The sequence below is a fragment of the Oncorhynchus kisutch genome, linkage group LG25, assembly GCF_002021735.2.
Source record: "Oncorhynchus kisutch isolate 150728-3 linkage group LG25, Okis_V2, whole genome shotgun sequence".
Classification (NCBI taxonomy): domain Eukaryota; kingdom Metazoa; phylum Chordata; class Actinopteri; order Salmoniformes; family Salmonidae; genus Oncorhynchus; species Oncorhynchus kisutch.
Genome location: NC_034198.2, coordinates 14,484,105 through 14,500,720, shown reverse-complemented (window position 1 = coordinate 14,500,720; position 16,616 = coordinate 14,484,105). Strand labels below are relative to the sequence as shown.

General features: G+C 41.4%; 1 protein-coding gene across 7 annotated transcripts in view; it reads right to left on the bottom strand.

Annotated features, from left to right (window-relative positions):
* Positions 1 to 2,012: 2,012 nt before the first annotated feature.
* The window catches only part of prkg1b (protein kinase cGMP-dependent 1b), a 164,515-nt gene continuing 149,911 nt past the window's right edge, over positions 2,013 to 16,616 (bottom strand). For 3 of the 7 annotated variants that reach the window (XM_031804930.1, XM_031804929.1, XM_020460658.2), the window contains 8 exons: positions 10,574 to 10,688; positions 8,846 to 8,985; positions 6,344 to 6,433; positions 6,089 to 6,230; positions 5,796 to 5,959; positions 5,428 to 5,613; positions 5,239 to 5,305; positions 2,013 to 5,113 (listed from right to left, as the gene is read on the bottom strand). In XM_031804930.1, the coding sequence (XP_031660790.1) occupies positions 5,015 to 5,113; positions 5,239 to 5,305; positions 5,428 to 5,613; positions 5,796 to 5,959; positions 6,089 to 6,230; positions 6,344 to 6,433; positions 8,846 to 8,985; positions 10,574 to 10,688 (1,003 nt within the window). In that variant the 3' untranslated portion in view covers positions 2,013 to 5,014. Of the gene's footprint in view, positions 5,114 to 5,238; positions 5,306 to 5,427; positions 5,614 to 5,795; positions 5,960 to 6,088; positions 6,231 to 6,343; positions 6,434 to 8,845; positions 8,986 to 10,573; positions 10,689 to 10,836; positions 11,498 to 16,616 lie in introns of those variants that run through there. The other 4 variants (XM_020460655.2, XM_020460654.2, XM_031804931.1 and 1 more) reach the window with 2 other exon arrangements.

Here is a 16,616-nt window from a genome sequence, read left to right as displayed (position 1 = left end):
GCAAGATTTATACATGCCGAGTTGTTTGCATCCCGCCCCCAGCCATGTGTAACAAAGGGGTGGATGACATTTCAAAGGGCTCTAATCATGATGCATCCCACAGCAAGTACCCATTGGCCGGGAATCCTATTCCAAAACATGTCAAGAATGTTTGTGTACAATGACTGTCAATGACTCGTCACGAGATGACAGACCGACACATTTTTCCTCAAATGGACACGTTACCCCTATTACCGTTATGCAGCTACAGTCTTTCATTTGACTCATATTTTGTTGCACATTATCAGCATCTGGTCACATTTACTGATAACACTGGTCATTTGCAGCCTATTTTATCCCAGAAAGGTGTCACTGGTTGCACTTAAATCGGTATTTCGAGATGATGAACATAATGGGGGCTACATTGTGTATATTGAGTAGTTTTTCGTTTTAAGCCTACTGTTAATAAATGTTTATACCTTTTTATAACGGAGGTCTATCAGGGGTCATCAAATGCCTCTGCAAATAGTGGCTCTTACTGACGCCAGGCGCCCCGTGGTTTTCTAATGGGTGATCATTAAAGACATTTACTCCCCATTAGCGGCATTTGATCCGTAATTGTAATGGCAGAACTTTGAAATGCACTTGATTTGAAAAAAAAGTGGCGGGGATCAAAGGGGAATATGCAAATCGTGGAGAATGAAAAGTTTACTGAATTACTTATAAATATGGGTTGATTGGCACCCCGCGATAAAGAATTCACATCGGTCTCTCTTTCACATCGGTCTCTCTGAATTTCTTATGTAGCCTGTAAAACAATTAGACACAGAAGTAGGCATATTCCCTTCCCCTCAGATAAAGCTGTTGTCAGCATAATTACCCCTACAGCAGCTCTCGTGATGATGTAGCCTATTGTGCAAATTCCAACATTGTGGCATGATAATTAAGTTTCAATACATCTGTAAAGAGTATTGTAAAAACTGTTGCTTGATATCGGGTTATGAAAGAAAGCCTGTCCAGTTTTTAAAACTAGCCTGCTCTTAAATTAGGAATAGTGGATTAGAAAAATATTTGCAATATCCCAAAACATCCCATTTGAAATAAGTTTAAAAAGGGGAAAATTAACAACATCTTTAAAATACTATAGGGACTTATATCATGATTGAATATAATAAAAACATTTATTAAATTTGTATTTTAAAGTGATTAAAATATTTTTCAAATCTTAACCATAGCCTAAATAACCGAACTAGATAATTGAGTGAAGTATTCAGGAACAAAATACGATTTAACCGTTTCAAAGTGCATGTTTGCCAAATAGCCTAGGCAAAGCCTCTGAAATAAATGTCTTTGATGTTGTTGACAAAGGTTAGTTAGGCTTTAATAGGCCACCAGAAGACAAACGTTCAATACACTTCATTTGACGTCAATTGGCAGCATTCATCCCGATTCGTTGGTCTTTAGGCTTTGTTTTAATTGTACATCCAAAGCCTACAGTGGTGTAAAATTAAGCTTGTGTGAAGGCCCCTTTGATGAGGACAGATCAAACAGTCCTGAACCCCCATGTCTTAATCAGACTCCGGCAGCTATGGCGTTTTTACAAACAGTCCGTTTGCTCGGCTTTTAGCGGGTTACTCAGCAAATTCATTTGGTAGGATGCCAGGTCTGTTTTGAAATACCTGGTTGCGGCCTTCATGCTACAATAGACCCTCACTAGTTAGCCCATGTCCCTAAAGTGTTAAACAAACGCATAATCAGTTTGTGTTCTATTTAAATAATAAACGGGCAGAAAATGTACTTTATAGTTTAGTTAGATAAGGTAATCTTTCGCCTGGAGGGTCAGGTGTTCAGAAAGCTCCCTCCTGTGGTCAGAGTGGTTATCAAAGGAAGTAATAACAGTCTACTGAACATGTAATTCTATCAAATAAGCTGCCTTGTAGTTACCGACCCAGTACAAAATACCAGCACAGATCGGGGAGTAAGTAACCAGAGAACAGCTTCACCAAATGAAATGAGGAGCATCATCTTTCATATTGATTGAAAGTGACATTTTATTGTAAGAAAACGGCATATAAATAGATGGACCATAAAAAAGCAGCAAGCCAAGTAATGACGACCGGTTAAGTTGTTTGATCTTGTCATGCAGCATGAAAACAAATATTGAAGATATCTTTTGGACGCCATCGATTTTAAGGCACTTTCAATAATGCCAAAAGCGATGTAATGATGTTCAGAACTGGGGTGAGCGACTTCAGTAATTCAGTGGATGATGGTGATAACATGAAAAGATCATTCAAGCTTGAGAAAATATGTCGAGATTTAATTTGACAAAACATATCCCAAATATTCAAATTAAATAATAAAAGTATAACCTATTTATACATATATATATTTTTTTTTTTAAATCAGCACTAAATATTGATGTACAGAAATATTTACTTCTGGTCCTAAAATAAATAATATTCATTTGTTTTCAAGCGCAATATAAAAGTTAGAAATTATGGTAATATATGTGAGGCCTGTAGAATATAGCAGCCATCTTGCCTTTCATTTAGAAATTCTAATGTTCTAAGGTCCATTTTGATGGGAAATTAATCATGTGAATAGCAGAATAATCTCTGTATGACAGACTGATTGTATTTAGCCATGTATCAAAGTCCACTTGCCGCCTCCCTTTAAATTGTCAGTGTATTGACATCATTTACATGGGATACAGCTTTTGTCAAGTTGACATCAAAAGTAGATTATTTAGCCTTTTAGCTAACCCTTATCCTAACCCTTTTCTTAACTTCAACCTAATTCTCCTAACCTGCTATGTTAATTATCCTAACATGCTGAGTTAGTTCTGCTAAACCTACAGCGAAAAGTACATTTTGACAAAAGCTGTGTCCCTTCTAGACAAAACCCCTGCTGTGTCCCTCTCTGGTAAGCCTGGTTTTGTACAAGTACCAGTTTGCCCTCTAGTGGTATAATCTGTTCTTTGCTGTTACCCCACTCAATGGTTGGATCCTTCCTTTGCACTCCCGAAGGTCAATCTCCGAGCCCCCGGGGAAATCTAATTAGCATAATTCTAAAATCCCCATAAAAAAATCTGTCATGTTTAAACTAGAGATATCTGGGTTTTTCTTTTTTTGCATCGGATGCGTCTCAATCCACCTCATCTGCTTCATCATGTGGATTGAGACGCATATGTCGCACTACCTCATCTGCTGAAAGGTCACAGAGCTAGAGCTATGTTTGTCAGACCATGAGACATCCCAAAAATCGCTCTGCTCACAAAATCGTCTGTAGGGTCCGAATGGTTTGGCCTACAAACTATTATAACCCCTCTATGGAAATATGAGACTCTCGAGGATGCCCACAGGAATCACAAGACTTGTCTGAAGGTCCCTGGTACCAGTAAAAAATAATAAATAATAATAATGGAAGTACTGTGTTTATGTAGACTGTTTAGTGCCAAAAATATGGGGTTAAATACATGTTTAAAGAACAATTATTGTATGTTTCCAGATCTCTCATATCTCTCAGATATTAGGATAGACACTTCAGAACAAACTTCCTTTAGAATTTTTATTTTTTGGGGGGCTATCTGTTGTTCCTGTAGTGAATCTGTTATTCAATGCGTTTGTAATGGGCTAATAGCAGTAAGGCCAAATAACATGTTTAATCAAATGATTATATATTTTTATATACTGCAAGGGGTCTTAAAATTCTAAATCAAATAGCTCCTATTGGTGATCCTTGGTGTGACCTTCTTAAAACAATTCCATATAGCTTAGTAGAATCCCCCCCCCCCCCTTTTTAAATATATATTTTCCGCACTATTAGGTTTAATAATACTGTGAAATTGTGAAAATGACGATAATGCCCTTTTAGTGTAAGAGCTGAAATTTCAGCCTGTTCTGGTGGGATGGAGTTTTGGCATGCCTGGTGACATCACTAGGTGGTAATTTAGTTAATAGGTTTGTAACTGTCTTATTGGTCTCTCTCCCAATATAAGCTAGTTTTCAGTTTTCCCCTCCCCACTCAGACCACTCCCAGACAGTCCTAGCTAAGTTCTTGCTTGAGAATGTGAGCTTTGCTAAGAAGCTATTTTTATAATTTTTTACAATTTTAATTTAAAACAACCAGAGTAAGGTACCTAATTGTTACCCAGAAATTATTTGATATTGAGATTTTAAAAAACGGCTGCATGTGACCTTTAATAAATAACTAAATGGTAATAAACTGAAAATTCCTATATGTCCTTGCAATTTCTTAACACTGTAGGGCTTTAGAAAATATTTGAATGGTGAAGGGAAGGCCCAAGTAGTTTTTATCAATCAAACAACTTTGCGCTTATAAATTGTGTAATTACATGTGTGTAATTGAAAGTGGCGTGTGTGTGTGTTTTTTTCCCAATGGAATACAGTATGCATAATAGACAATATATCATCTTTATGTGTTGTGATCATGTGTAACATCCAAATGTATAATATGATACAAAGGAACTTGTAAAAAATAACATTTTGATTATTGATGACAAGTGTTGAAAAGAGTCAACAACCCCCCCCTCCCCCGGTTGGAATTGTGGTCCATAAATGCTACAACAGTGAGCAGGAATCTCTCCCTCTCAGTCCCAATCCACTCGGTATCACAAGTAATCACTGAAAACACTGGTATTGTAAGTGCTAACAGCCACAACAAATACATAAACCTAAATATACAAATGTGTGACAAGAATAAATCAAAAACCTCTCCATGAGGGGATCCAGTGGGGGGGAATGGTTGACGATGATGCTGAGAGACTTTTGTCGTTCTAAAACATTAGTCCCAATGCCACCTCGGAGGAGAGTGGAGCAACATTGGTGAAGGCATCTTGGTGACCCAAAGCGGTACGACTGCCCCATTCACTGTCACTGTCCGTTCACAGCATCATCAACTGTCTGTCTCTCTGTTCTCTGCTGCCAAACCCTTGAAAGGCATCCCCAGAAAAGTCAATTATGAGGCAGGACTAGGGAGCTACTGGAGAGGCTACTACACATGGAGGGTGGCGTTAAAAATCTGTATCCCAGCCAGACATGTCATCTGGAGGAGGGTCATCGTTGTCCTCTGGGAAACTGTCAAAGTTGCTTGTGTCAGTTGAAGACGAGACCTGATAGAGAAGAGGAGGGGCTGGATTAATTGCATGTAATGGTTTAATAAAGGAAGTCATGCTAACACTGGCATGCTCTTCAGATGCATCATTTTAACATGAAACCAACACGTCTTTTTACTTACTTCAGGGATGATTGGAGGAGTCAGGGTTCCTTTCCTCAACCCTTCCCAGTTAAAGCCTTCAAACCATCTGAGTTTCAAAGAGAGAAACAGATAACTCTGTTTAAAAAAACATATTTGCTGTTGTTTTTTTCAGTCTAAAGTGCAATCATGGCCATTAGCCAGGCAGGGTAAAGTACTTAATTGACTTACTTGTGCTTTTGGATATCTTTGACTCCATTTTTCAAGTTTCCAAGTCTTTCTGAAGGATTGTCCCTGCATAGTTTCTTAATCAAATTGGCAGCATTTTTGGTGATCTTCTTTGGAAATTCAATCATGTCGATTCCTCTCAGAATTATGTTGTATGTCTTCATTGGATCTGGCCCTGAGAATGGTGGGCTGAAGAAGAAGCAGGAGCATTCATTTAAAACAAATATGTGGTACTTTAACCCTACATCTAGATGTGGGTGGGGTTGCAGGTATGAGAGACAGAGCAGGCATTCCCTCTGATCCCAGTCACTTATTCTATTGGATATACAATAAAATCTCCTACAGCCATATCCACAAACATCCTCCCTCACCTTCCAGTCAGGAGTTCGTACATGAGGATTCCCAATGACCAGTAGTCAGCGGAGATGTCATGCCCCTTGTTCAGGATGATCTCAGGTGCCACATACTCTGGGGTCCCGCAGAAAGTCCATGTCTTTTTCCCAAACCCAATCTTCTTGGCAAAGCCAAAGTCCACCTGTGAAGAGACAGGAGCGCGCCAATGAGATCTCATTGACCGAACACCCTTTCCAGCAGTTGCCGTGGGTCTTGAGCCATATTATTATACTGCAGGTGTGAAGGTGTCCTCAGGTCTCTGTCCACTCACCAGCTTGGCATAGCCTCTGTGATCCAGGATGAGGTTCTCGGGTTTGAGATCTCGGTAGATGATCCCTTTGGAATGCAGGTAAGCGAAGGCCTCCACCACACAGGCCGTGTAGAACCGCGCGGTCGGGTCTTCAAATGAACCTCTGCAATGTGGAAGACAACATTCACGCAAGTCAGAAGGATGAAGGCAGAGGGGAAAGCAAGGCGACATGGTATCATTTGAAAGTGAATTGGTTGAGAGATGCATTTCCCATACCTGTCCCTAAGTATGGTCCAGAGCTCTCCCCCAAGGCAAGCCTCCATCAACATGTAAAGATACTTGGCATCTTTGAATGTCCTATACAGCCTGAAACACACATCGAGAACATGTCAACTGTAAATTGGGTCCTTTTCTTGAGGATAATGAAGTAGTCTATCGGAAGAGATATCAGTAGAGACACCTGGCTGAGATATCTCTACATCTAGCTAGTATCGGACATCTCTACATATACAGTGCCTTCCAAAAGTATGCATACCTTCAGAAAGTATTCATACCCCTTGACTTATTCCATGTTTTGTTGTTACAGGCTGAATACTTTTTTAAAACACACAATACCCCATAATTATAAAGTGAACATTTTTGCAAATGTATTGAACCTGAAATACAGAAATAGCTCATTTACATAAGTATTCAAACCCCTGAGTCAATACATGTTAGAATCAACTTTGGCAGAGATTACAGCTGTGAGTATTTCTGGGTAAGTCTCTAAGAGCTTCGCACCCCTGGAGTGTACAATATTTACACGTGATTCTATTTAACATTCACATCGACGGGGATGTAGTGGAGTGGGTCGAGAGCTTCAAGTTCCCTCTGTGTCCACATCACTAAGGACCTGTCATGGTCCAAACACACCAACACAGTCATGAAGAGGGTATGACAATGCCTCTTCCCCCTCCGGAGGCTGAAAAGATTTGGCATGAGCCCTCAGATCCTCAAAAAGTTCTATAGTTGCACCATTGAGAGCTTGAATGGCTGCATCACCGCTTGGTATGGCAACTACAGAGGCGCTACAGAGGGTAATGCGTACGGCCCAGTGCATCACTGGGGGCAAGCTCCCTGCCATCCAAGACCTCTATACCAGGTGGTGTCAGAGAAAGGTCCTACAAATTGTAAAAGACTCCAGCCACCCAAGTCATAGACTGTTCTCTCTGCTTCTGCATGGCCAGCGGTACCGGAGCGCCAAGTCTGGGACCAGAAGGCTCCTGGACAGTTATACCCCAAAGCCATGAGACTGCTGAAGAAAGCTAATGTAATGGATACCCAGACTATTTACATTGGTGCTATTTTTTTGCACTGGCTCCATGCACACTCACTGGACTCTACTCACACACACTACACTGACACACACACACACACACACACACACACACACACACACACACACACACACACACACACACATACACACACACACACACACACACACACACACACACACACACACACACACACACACACACACACACACACACACACACACACACACACACACACACACACACACACACACACACACACACACACACACACACACACACACACACACACACACACACACACATACTACACTGACACACACACACACACACACACACACACACACACACACACACACACACACACACACACACACACACACACACACACACACACACACACACACACACACACACACACACACACACACACACACACATACTACACTGACACACACACACACACACACACACACACACACACACACACACACACACACACACACACACACACACACACACACACACACACACACACACACACACACACACACACACACACACACACACACACACACACACATTATTTATCCTGATTGCCTAGTCTCTTTTACAACCTACTTACAGTACACGTACATACTATATTACCTCAACTACCTCGTACCCCTGCACATTGACTTGGTACCGGTACTCCTTGTATATAGCCTTGTTATCATACTTTTTTTGTGTTACTATTGCCTTTAGTTTTTCTTATTTGCAAATTTGTATACATTTTTCATACTTTTTAACTGTATTGTTGGGAAAGGGCATGTGAGTAAGCATTTCACAGTAAAGTCTACACCTGTTGTATTCAGCACGTGACAGCACGTTTTAGGTTATTGTCCTGCGGAAAGGTGAATTTGTCTCCCAGGGTCTTGTGGAAAGCAGACTGAAATAAGTTTTCCTCTAGGATTTTGTCTGTGCTTAGCTTTATACTGTTTTATTTTCATCCCCCCAAAAAACTTGAGTCCCTGCCGATGACAAGCATACCTACAACATCATGCAGTCACCACCATGCGAAAACCTCCCTGATCTTTGTGGTTGAATCTGTCTTTGAAATACACTCCTCGATTGAGGAACTGTACAGATGTATTGTGTGGGGTACAGAGATTATGTTGTCATTCAAAAATCATGTTAAACACTATAATTGCACACACAGTGAGTCCATGCAACTTATTATGTGACTTGTTACCCAAATCTTTTCTCCTGAACATTATTTAGTCTTTCCATAACATACTTATTGACTGGCAATTTGTAAAAGAAAAAATCTAAAAACATAATTCCACTTTGACATGATGTATTTTGTGTAGGCAAGTGACACAAAATCTCAATCGAATCCATTTTTAATTCAGGATGTAACACAAGCAAATGTGGACAAAGTCAAGGGGTGTGAATCATTTCTGAAGGCACTGTATGTAGCTACCTGACGATGAAGTCTGAGTGGGCCTCCTGCATGATCTGCTTCTCGGAGCGGATGTGCTCCTGTTGCCGAGTGTCCACGATGTGCCTCTTCTTCAGGATCTTCATCGCAAACGTTTTGATCTCATCGCTTTTCAGCTGCACCTGCAGGACACAGACGACAAAAGATACAGAGCATCTCAAGGTCAACGACCACTAAAAGCGAAGATGTAAACATGTCCTGGCTTGTGCAGATCAAGTCGTAGTCGAGCCATTTTTAACACTTGTTCTGGGACCCAGTAATAGCAGATGAGTCATGGGTCTATTCGTAACTCCGGAGGACCTGAAAATAGTTTGACTGGGAGAAGACATTCTTCACATTGCCTATGTCAGGGAGCACCTACATTTCCAGGGTCATTTAATCCCTGGGATGTCTAGCAATGGATTGCACTACAGTGAACACGATGACTGGAGGCAGGCGAAAGGCCACTCGTTTCTACTGAGGATGCCGCAGTGCCGAAAATAGGACAGGGCAGGGGATTCCTCTTTAGGCCGAGTTGCTGGGCTTTTCCTTTGCCGCAACTCTTGAGACCCCACTGGTCCGCATTGCTCCATTCTAGCACTCACTTGATCAACCCTCACTTGCTTTGTCTATCTGTTTACATGCTTTCGAGTCTTTTATGTGTCAGTTTAAGTGTATATTCATTTTTATTGATACAATTCAAATTGTGCATTGCAATATACAGATAGCTGGAAACACTTTTGAGTAAATGAGGGATACAAATTATATTGAAGGCAGGTGCTTCCACACAGATGTGGTTCCTGAGTTAATTAAGGAATTAACATCCCATCTTGCTTAGGGTCATGTATAAAAATGGCCAGTTGCCCATTATTTTGGATACTATGGCTAGAAGAAGATATCTCAGTGACTTTGAAGAGGGGATTCAAATGAGCATAAGGGGGTGTTCTGGCAGCTCATGGTGGCACAGTGCTTTATGTTGGCGTTTCCTTTATTTTGGCAGTTACCTGTACAATGAGTCAAAAGTGTTTTCTATATTCATTCAACATATAAATGTGTGTTTTGTGTGTAATTATAAATCAATCAATGTTACAACTAGATATACTTGAAGTCTTGGCCTAGATTTGATGCAGTTAATCTCACAATTCTATTAGGCCTGTACTACAAGCAGACTAAAGTTGGAAAGTTTCAGAGAACTCCTATGCTATGTAACACTGTGGGTCACATGGCAGGGCTCCATTACCTCTTCTGCCCCTCATAGTGGAAAGTGACTTCAAATAGCCCAAAGACATTCTTGCTACCTGACCTGAGACCGCTCCGTTACAGGACAAGAAGACCACGGATCTTCCCTGTCCTTTATCTCCCAATTAAGTTCAACGTCTCTTTTACTCTTTATTCCCCGCCAATGGTTTATAATGAAATAGGACAATGTGTCTCGAGAACTGTCTGGAAATGTAGAGCGCCAAAAACAAGGTATTCGACGATACAACGATGTCTGCATCTAATGACCTTCCCTAGAGAATGAAATCACTCGACTACAGTAATCGTGTTCACTCTTGAGGACCTCCTAGCAATTTTACCACCATGGAAAAACGGACGTTGTCATCCATGGGCAACCTTGACTATTCAGTCTACCCAGTTGATACAGTATGCCTGGGGATTGGGAGTGAAACAGTGTACAAAAGAGAGAAAGATGTTATCAACATATAAGTACATACAGACATCAGTACATACTTTATTTAAACATCCTACCAGCTCCACACGTCCGAAGCCTCCGACCCCCAACGTGTCAATGATGTTGAAGTCCACCAGCTTCAGGTTGCAGAAGAAGGCATTTTCCGCTTCATATCTACATTTTTTGAAGTGGAAAAAGGGAAACTTCTTAGAAGTCTGGATGGAGTAGGAGGCGATAAGTAATGACAATGGCGGGGAGGGAGCCGGGAGACTGTTCTGGCGCTCCCTCTCTTTCCGCACTGGGATAGGTAAGATCAACTCACGCATCTTGTCCACACCGTGGTCTGACCAAGTAGTGAAAAACAATCAATCAACTGGAGCCCTCTGATAATAGTCAATAATATGGTCAATAGAACAGAATTATGTGCCTTGCAAGACACAGTTGTTGATCTGTTGCCTCACCAACACTTTCTACACAGCATCTGTAAGAGTTCTTTCTCGAAAGTGGAGTTAAGGCGCCATTTCCAGTTCACATTTCGAGGATTCGAATATAGTGTTATCTGGGTGTGGAAGATTGGTGAATTAGCCAGATCTTCAGATTTTGTCTGCGTGTATCGCAGTCCAAGTACGCTTTCTCAGAGTCCTCTGGGTGTGTTGAGTTCCGAGTCCAGCAATTACAACCCTCAAGGTAGAAATCCTTACTTTGAAGAAACCACCCAGAGTTTTTGCAAACAAAACATAGAAAATAAACAGGCATTCAGGTAGAGGTAACCTTCTAAAAGTTCAATCCAAGAAAGATCAATCCAACACTGGAACAACTCTGCAGATAGTCAATGAATTAACTTTACAGTACATCCACTTAGACCACAAGGTAGGGAGAGACTAAAGCTTTGAATCCAGACTGCAGGACAGCGACTAAGGTGGGTGTCCGTGTCAAAACAAAAAGCCAAGTGTACTCGGCTCCAAGTACCAGTGACTACAAATACTGCCTGGCTGATCCCACTGGTATTAATAGCATTTGGACATTGCTTGAGGTTCACCCAGTTAGCATAGCTCTCACACCCCTGCCATACTGCCAAACTGAGCCTCCATCATCTGCAAGGCCTTACACCTCACTTATAAACTTGGAATGCAGATCACACCTCCATATTAAAGAACCATTATGGACAGGATTTGGTCCCTCACTGAGCTGAAGTGGAGAGTGTCATTTTACTGATTCCCTGTTAACTACAGTCATGAAGGATGGTATTCAATTCAGCTAATTGGTGAATGAGTGAATATAATAATCCTGTATGGTTGTATGGAAAATCTGACAGATAAGCAGGCCTGAAAATATCCTGTGAACAAGGCTATCAGGTTGTTTCCCAGACATCTGAGCTACTGAGTGATCCCCCAGAATCTGTTTTGGGACATGTAACTGAGTGTCTGCATTATCTGTCCCATATGCTGAGAATTATCGGCCATCTTCAATGTGAGTTTGAGGTGAACAAAACAGGAAGCACCCATGTCATTTTAGTAGTACGAACTCACAGCACACCCTCTTTATCACAGATCTTACCCCACTGCATCAAACTATGCTGGTGGGATGTGAGTCTCCAAAGATGGGGAGAGGGGTGTTGCTACTAGCCATGTCTGTAACAAACTTAATGTTATCCATGGATATAGGTGTCACCTTAATGCTTTCTGGCAGTGCGTAGAAACTGACACCAGCCAATCAGAGAGGACCATTATGGGGGACTGTCAGGGAGCAAAGAACCGCATCGACTAAGCCTTGACTGAGGCCAAAGTCACATTACCAAACGCACATCAGCTGATCCCCCATCGGACTGAAGTCTGGTGGCCCACCGTTGAAGCCCTACGTATTAGGACGAACCATAGGTTCAGGGTTTATAGGTCTACTCTCAACTATGACTGTAGACGGGTGTAAAAACTTTACTAAACGCCACACAATAATTATAAACTTTTACAAGACCAAAGATCTAGTCAATGTCTATATAAATGCTCAACTCATGTAAATGGTATTTTTTTACAGTTTCTATGTGTCCTATTCGTAATTGTTGAGTGTATAGCCTAGTGTTTTTGTTTTCTGATTCTATAGTAACGGCTTAAACACACATCTCCCCCACCCCCTCATTTGTGGCCCTCGGACTTGTCGTGGAGTCCATTTCACCAATCAACTCTCCCGAGGCCTTAAGAGGAAAAGGTTTACAGATGGGGTGTCACATGATGTAATTGGTGAGCTGCTGACAGAAGCTATGCTGAATGATGCCTCCAGTAGACCAGACTGTCAGAGGCCTCAGCGGTGTGGTGATTTTCCACTAGGTCATTCTTCAATCCCATTCGTTTGTCCTAGGGTAGCCCATGACTCTGAGAAGCATTTGGGACGTTTAGGTTAACAGTGACCTTCTCATGAAGCAAGACTGTGAATGTAAAAATCAGATCGAGTTCTAGACACTTAAACCTTATGTATTTTGTTTCACAGCCCATATGAGGCATTAGTAGCCTCCTGACTTAAGTCAAGTGACTTTCTTATGTAAGTGTACAAGCCTATACACAACGCCATGTAGCCTACAATGCTTGTAGGCATTGTAGGCTAGAAAAGTACTAGAAAATATGTGTCTTCAAACCACAACATTCCACCGTATGGATAATGGATACTACAGCTACACAATGTCCTGTTATGAGACACACTTATATGAAAATTTGGGTGGAAAGAAAATCCTTACCATCCAATCAAATTTCTCTCGGCTACGCCCCCGGCCCCTCAAAATACCAGAGCTGCTGCTGAAAAGCGGGCTCACGGCAAAACATTCCTCCATTCTGACATGACTACTTCCAATATCTGCACTATTGCTGCCGTGGCAGCTGTCAAAATATCTGCTAAGTCCCAACCTGGGGCTGGATGAGGCCGCTCACCTCAGGGGTCAATGCACAACTAAGACCAACCCATAGGGGTTTGACCCCCCACCTGTTTCACAATACAGCCACCACAGGGGCAGAGATAACCAAAAAATATCCCGATAGAAGTGGGCTACCAGGTGTTAATGCACAATGCAGCAATTTGACACGATTATGTCCCCTTGACCTGAAGACCTGACAAGTCAAGCCTAGGTCAGTTCAACTTGGTGTTATCCTTGTCTCATTGTGTTTCCTTCATTTAGGCTACCTTGCATCTTATATTTTAATCGTGTATCCTTTGATGTTGTGAACTTCTGATGATCTTAAACTATTTGACTCGAACCATGTACTCGTAATTGTACCTTCAATTTAATTTGCCCAATTTTCTATTAAACTAATATTAAAGCTGCACTATGCAGAAATCGCTCCGCCATTCCCTGATTGCTAAAGTTCTAATCGTTTTAATTTCAGTTTATGTGACAAAACAAAGCACGAATAGTCTAGACTAGAGACTGTACCATCTAAACCACTGTGAAATATATTTTCCTTACCAAAAAATATAGTATTTTCAGCTGTTTGAAGCTGGTGTACAAAACTGAAAGTCAACGACGCAAAAAACAAAACTTAAGAACGGGAAGCATAGAAATACATAGAAGATCTACCGCTTCTTAGACTTGCTTTCAATGAGAATGACAGATCTATAGCTCATATTTCTATGTGAATTTGGTTGGGTCACCAAAAAGATACATGTTGCAGCTTTGCCACCATTAAATGACTACTGTACAGCTAATTGAGCTCCATATATGTGCAGTTCTGTTGTGATCGTGTAGCCGTAAATGTCATGGCCTTGGGATGCTTCTGGTTCCTGGTTCCATTCTCAGAGCTAAGCACGAGGTCTAACAGTCAAACATAAATGCTTTACTACAGCGCTGACCTGCCATCAATCTCATCTTTGTTCCCTGCCAGTCATATGGCAGTAATGGCAACTGGTGATCTGTGGGAGAGCTCACTTCCCATAACTCATGTCCACAAGAATAACCGGGATAACATTCAAGTATGGTTGTCTTTTAGGTTGAACACGGTCAATGTAGGAGTATCTAAAACCTAACATCTCGGACAAATCATGCATTGCACATTTTTTGTCTAATTGTTTTGCAATATAAATTCTGTTGATCCTCCAAAATGGGCCAAATGCTAACTTTTATGCAAAAGTATGAGCGACACATAATATTCAGCCTAATGAGAGGCCACACTATATCCATATAAAGTTGCCTATTCCTTATTTGGAAGTGCAGCATTTACAATATGTGGTTTCCTGTCATTGTTCCAAAGCATAATTAACCTTGTGAATGCACTGGTACTATTCTTGAGCTGTCAAAGAGACACTGCCTAGGCTAGAACTAAAGGCCAAACACAAAAATAAACTCCTCTTGCCTAAGTGTCTCTCAATATAGTCTTTCAGCAGTCAACAGGTCACAAACCCATTGGATTTACCAATAACATTACAGATACTTTATTGAAGACAATTGTACCGCTCTCTGAAAGAATGTAATTATAAAATAAGAAAACATCATGAAAAGTTTAATTAGGCTCATGAAAATCAAGAGACAGTAGGACACATCTCCACAACAAAACAGGGAGACTGAAAGGAGTTTAAGAACTCTCTATCCTTGAGAAGTCAATCACACACACAAGTGGAAACTGCAAGGTCAACGCTTCTGGCCTGGCTGCCCTGCACTCTTAAGACTGTGTCACACGAAGCAATTTGGACTAAATTTCTGTTACAAATGCAAATCGAAAATGACATAATCTCACGCAAATTTGCTGATACATGAAGCAATTCAAACACAATTGAAATTGCATGCAACATCCAATCCTGTCATACATCATATCATGGTTTTATAAATAATTTTTTTATCAAACCGGTTGGTAATTGTAACAGTATTGATATAGACAACATGCTGGATGTACAATTTAGCTAGCTAGCCAAAACGTTGCCTATTTGAATTTCTTTTTTTTCTCAAGCTAGCTGGCTAGCGTTAGTTTCCCATGCTAGCAACGAGATAAGCTAGCTAGCTAGTGCAGTTCATGTTGGACAATTTCAGTTGAACTGTACAGCGAAAGGTCTGGGTTCACTTGTAAAATGCCAGACCATGTACATAAACCATGACTAGACATGATGTCTAGAATTTTTTATTTACGTTTCCCATGTCTCGTCTGTCACAGTTTATATCAGCACTGACAGCTGTGTTGACATGACTACAGAACGATATGACGAGTCATGTCAACTTTCTTCTGCTCATTGATTGGACAATGCATTCAGTCAGTTGCAGGAAATAGGATAGATTTGTATCTCTTGCGGTCCAATACAACTAGGTTGCAGGCATTTTTGTGAGGGTGACACCGAAGCAACCCAGATGCAACTTCGTTTCAAGCAACATCAATTGCATCCAGATTGCTTTGTGTGACATCAGATTTAGATTTTTTTTTTCCAAAATGGTTCTTCGGCTGTCCCCATAGGATAACCCTTTTTGGTTCCATGTATAACCCTTTGGGGTCCATGTAAAACCCAAAAGGGTTCTACCTGCAACCAAAAAGGGTTCTTCAAAGGGTTCTCCTACGGGGATAGCCGAACCTTTAAGGTTCTAGATGGAACCTTTTTTTCTACCGACTGTCTTCCACTGACTGTCCACAGAGAAAATAAACGTGTTTACAGGGACCTAGCTGTAACAGCTGGCCCGGAGTTCTCCCACCCTCTAAGGTTTATAAACATAGGCCCTGTTTCGCCGAGGTAGGCAGAAAAATAAGAAAGGAGACCAGGGAGAAGGCACAGTAGCCTACAGCCAGGGAACATAGGGAACCCTAGGGGCACGGAGGAGGCAGGTAGTGGGGCAGGGGATACCAGCCTGAACCCAAGTCCTACAGCCCTCCCAGTCCCCCTTGTGGTGCCACCTTTGGTGTGAGAGACCCTTGGGGTGTAAGATACTGTACAGTTTCAGCCTCTGGGCACATTGTGTCCCCATGGTGGGGGATATAGTCTTCCCTTTGCATAGAGTAAGCCCTTCTGGCTTGATCTGCGGGCTGGATCTGATCTGCGGGCTAACTGATGGAATTGCTGGAGCTGGAGTAGGAGCGAGTGTATTACTCTACAAGGAACATCTGTCAACCCGCAGCTTGACATCAGTTTGTTGACATATTCATGTTT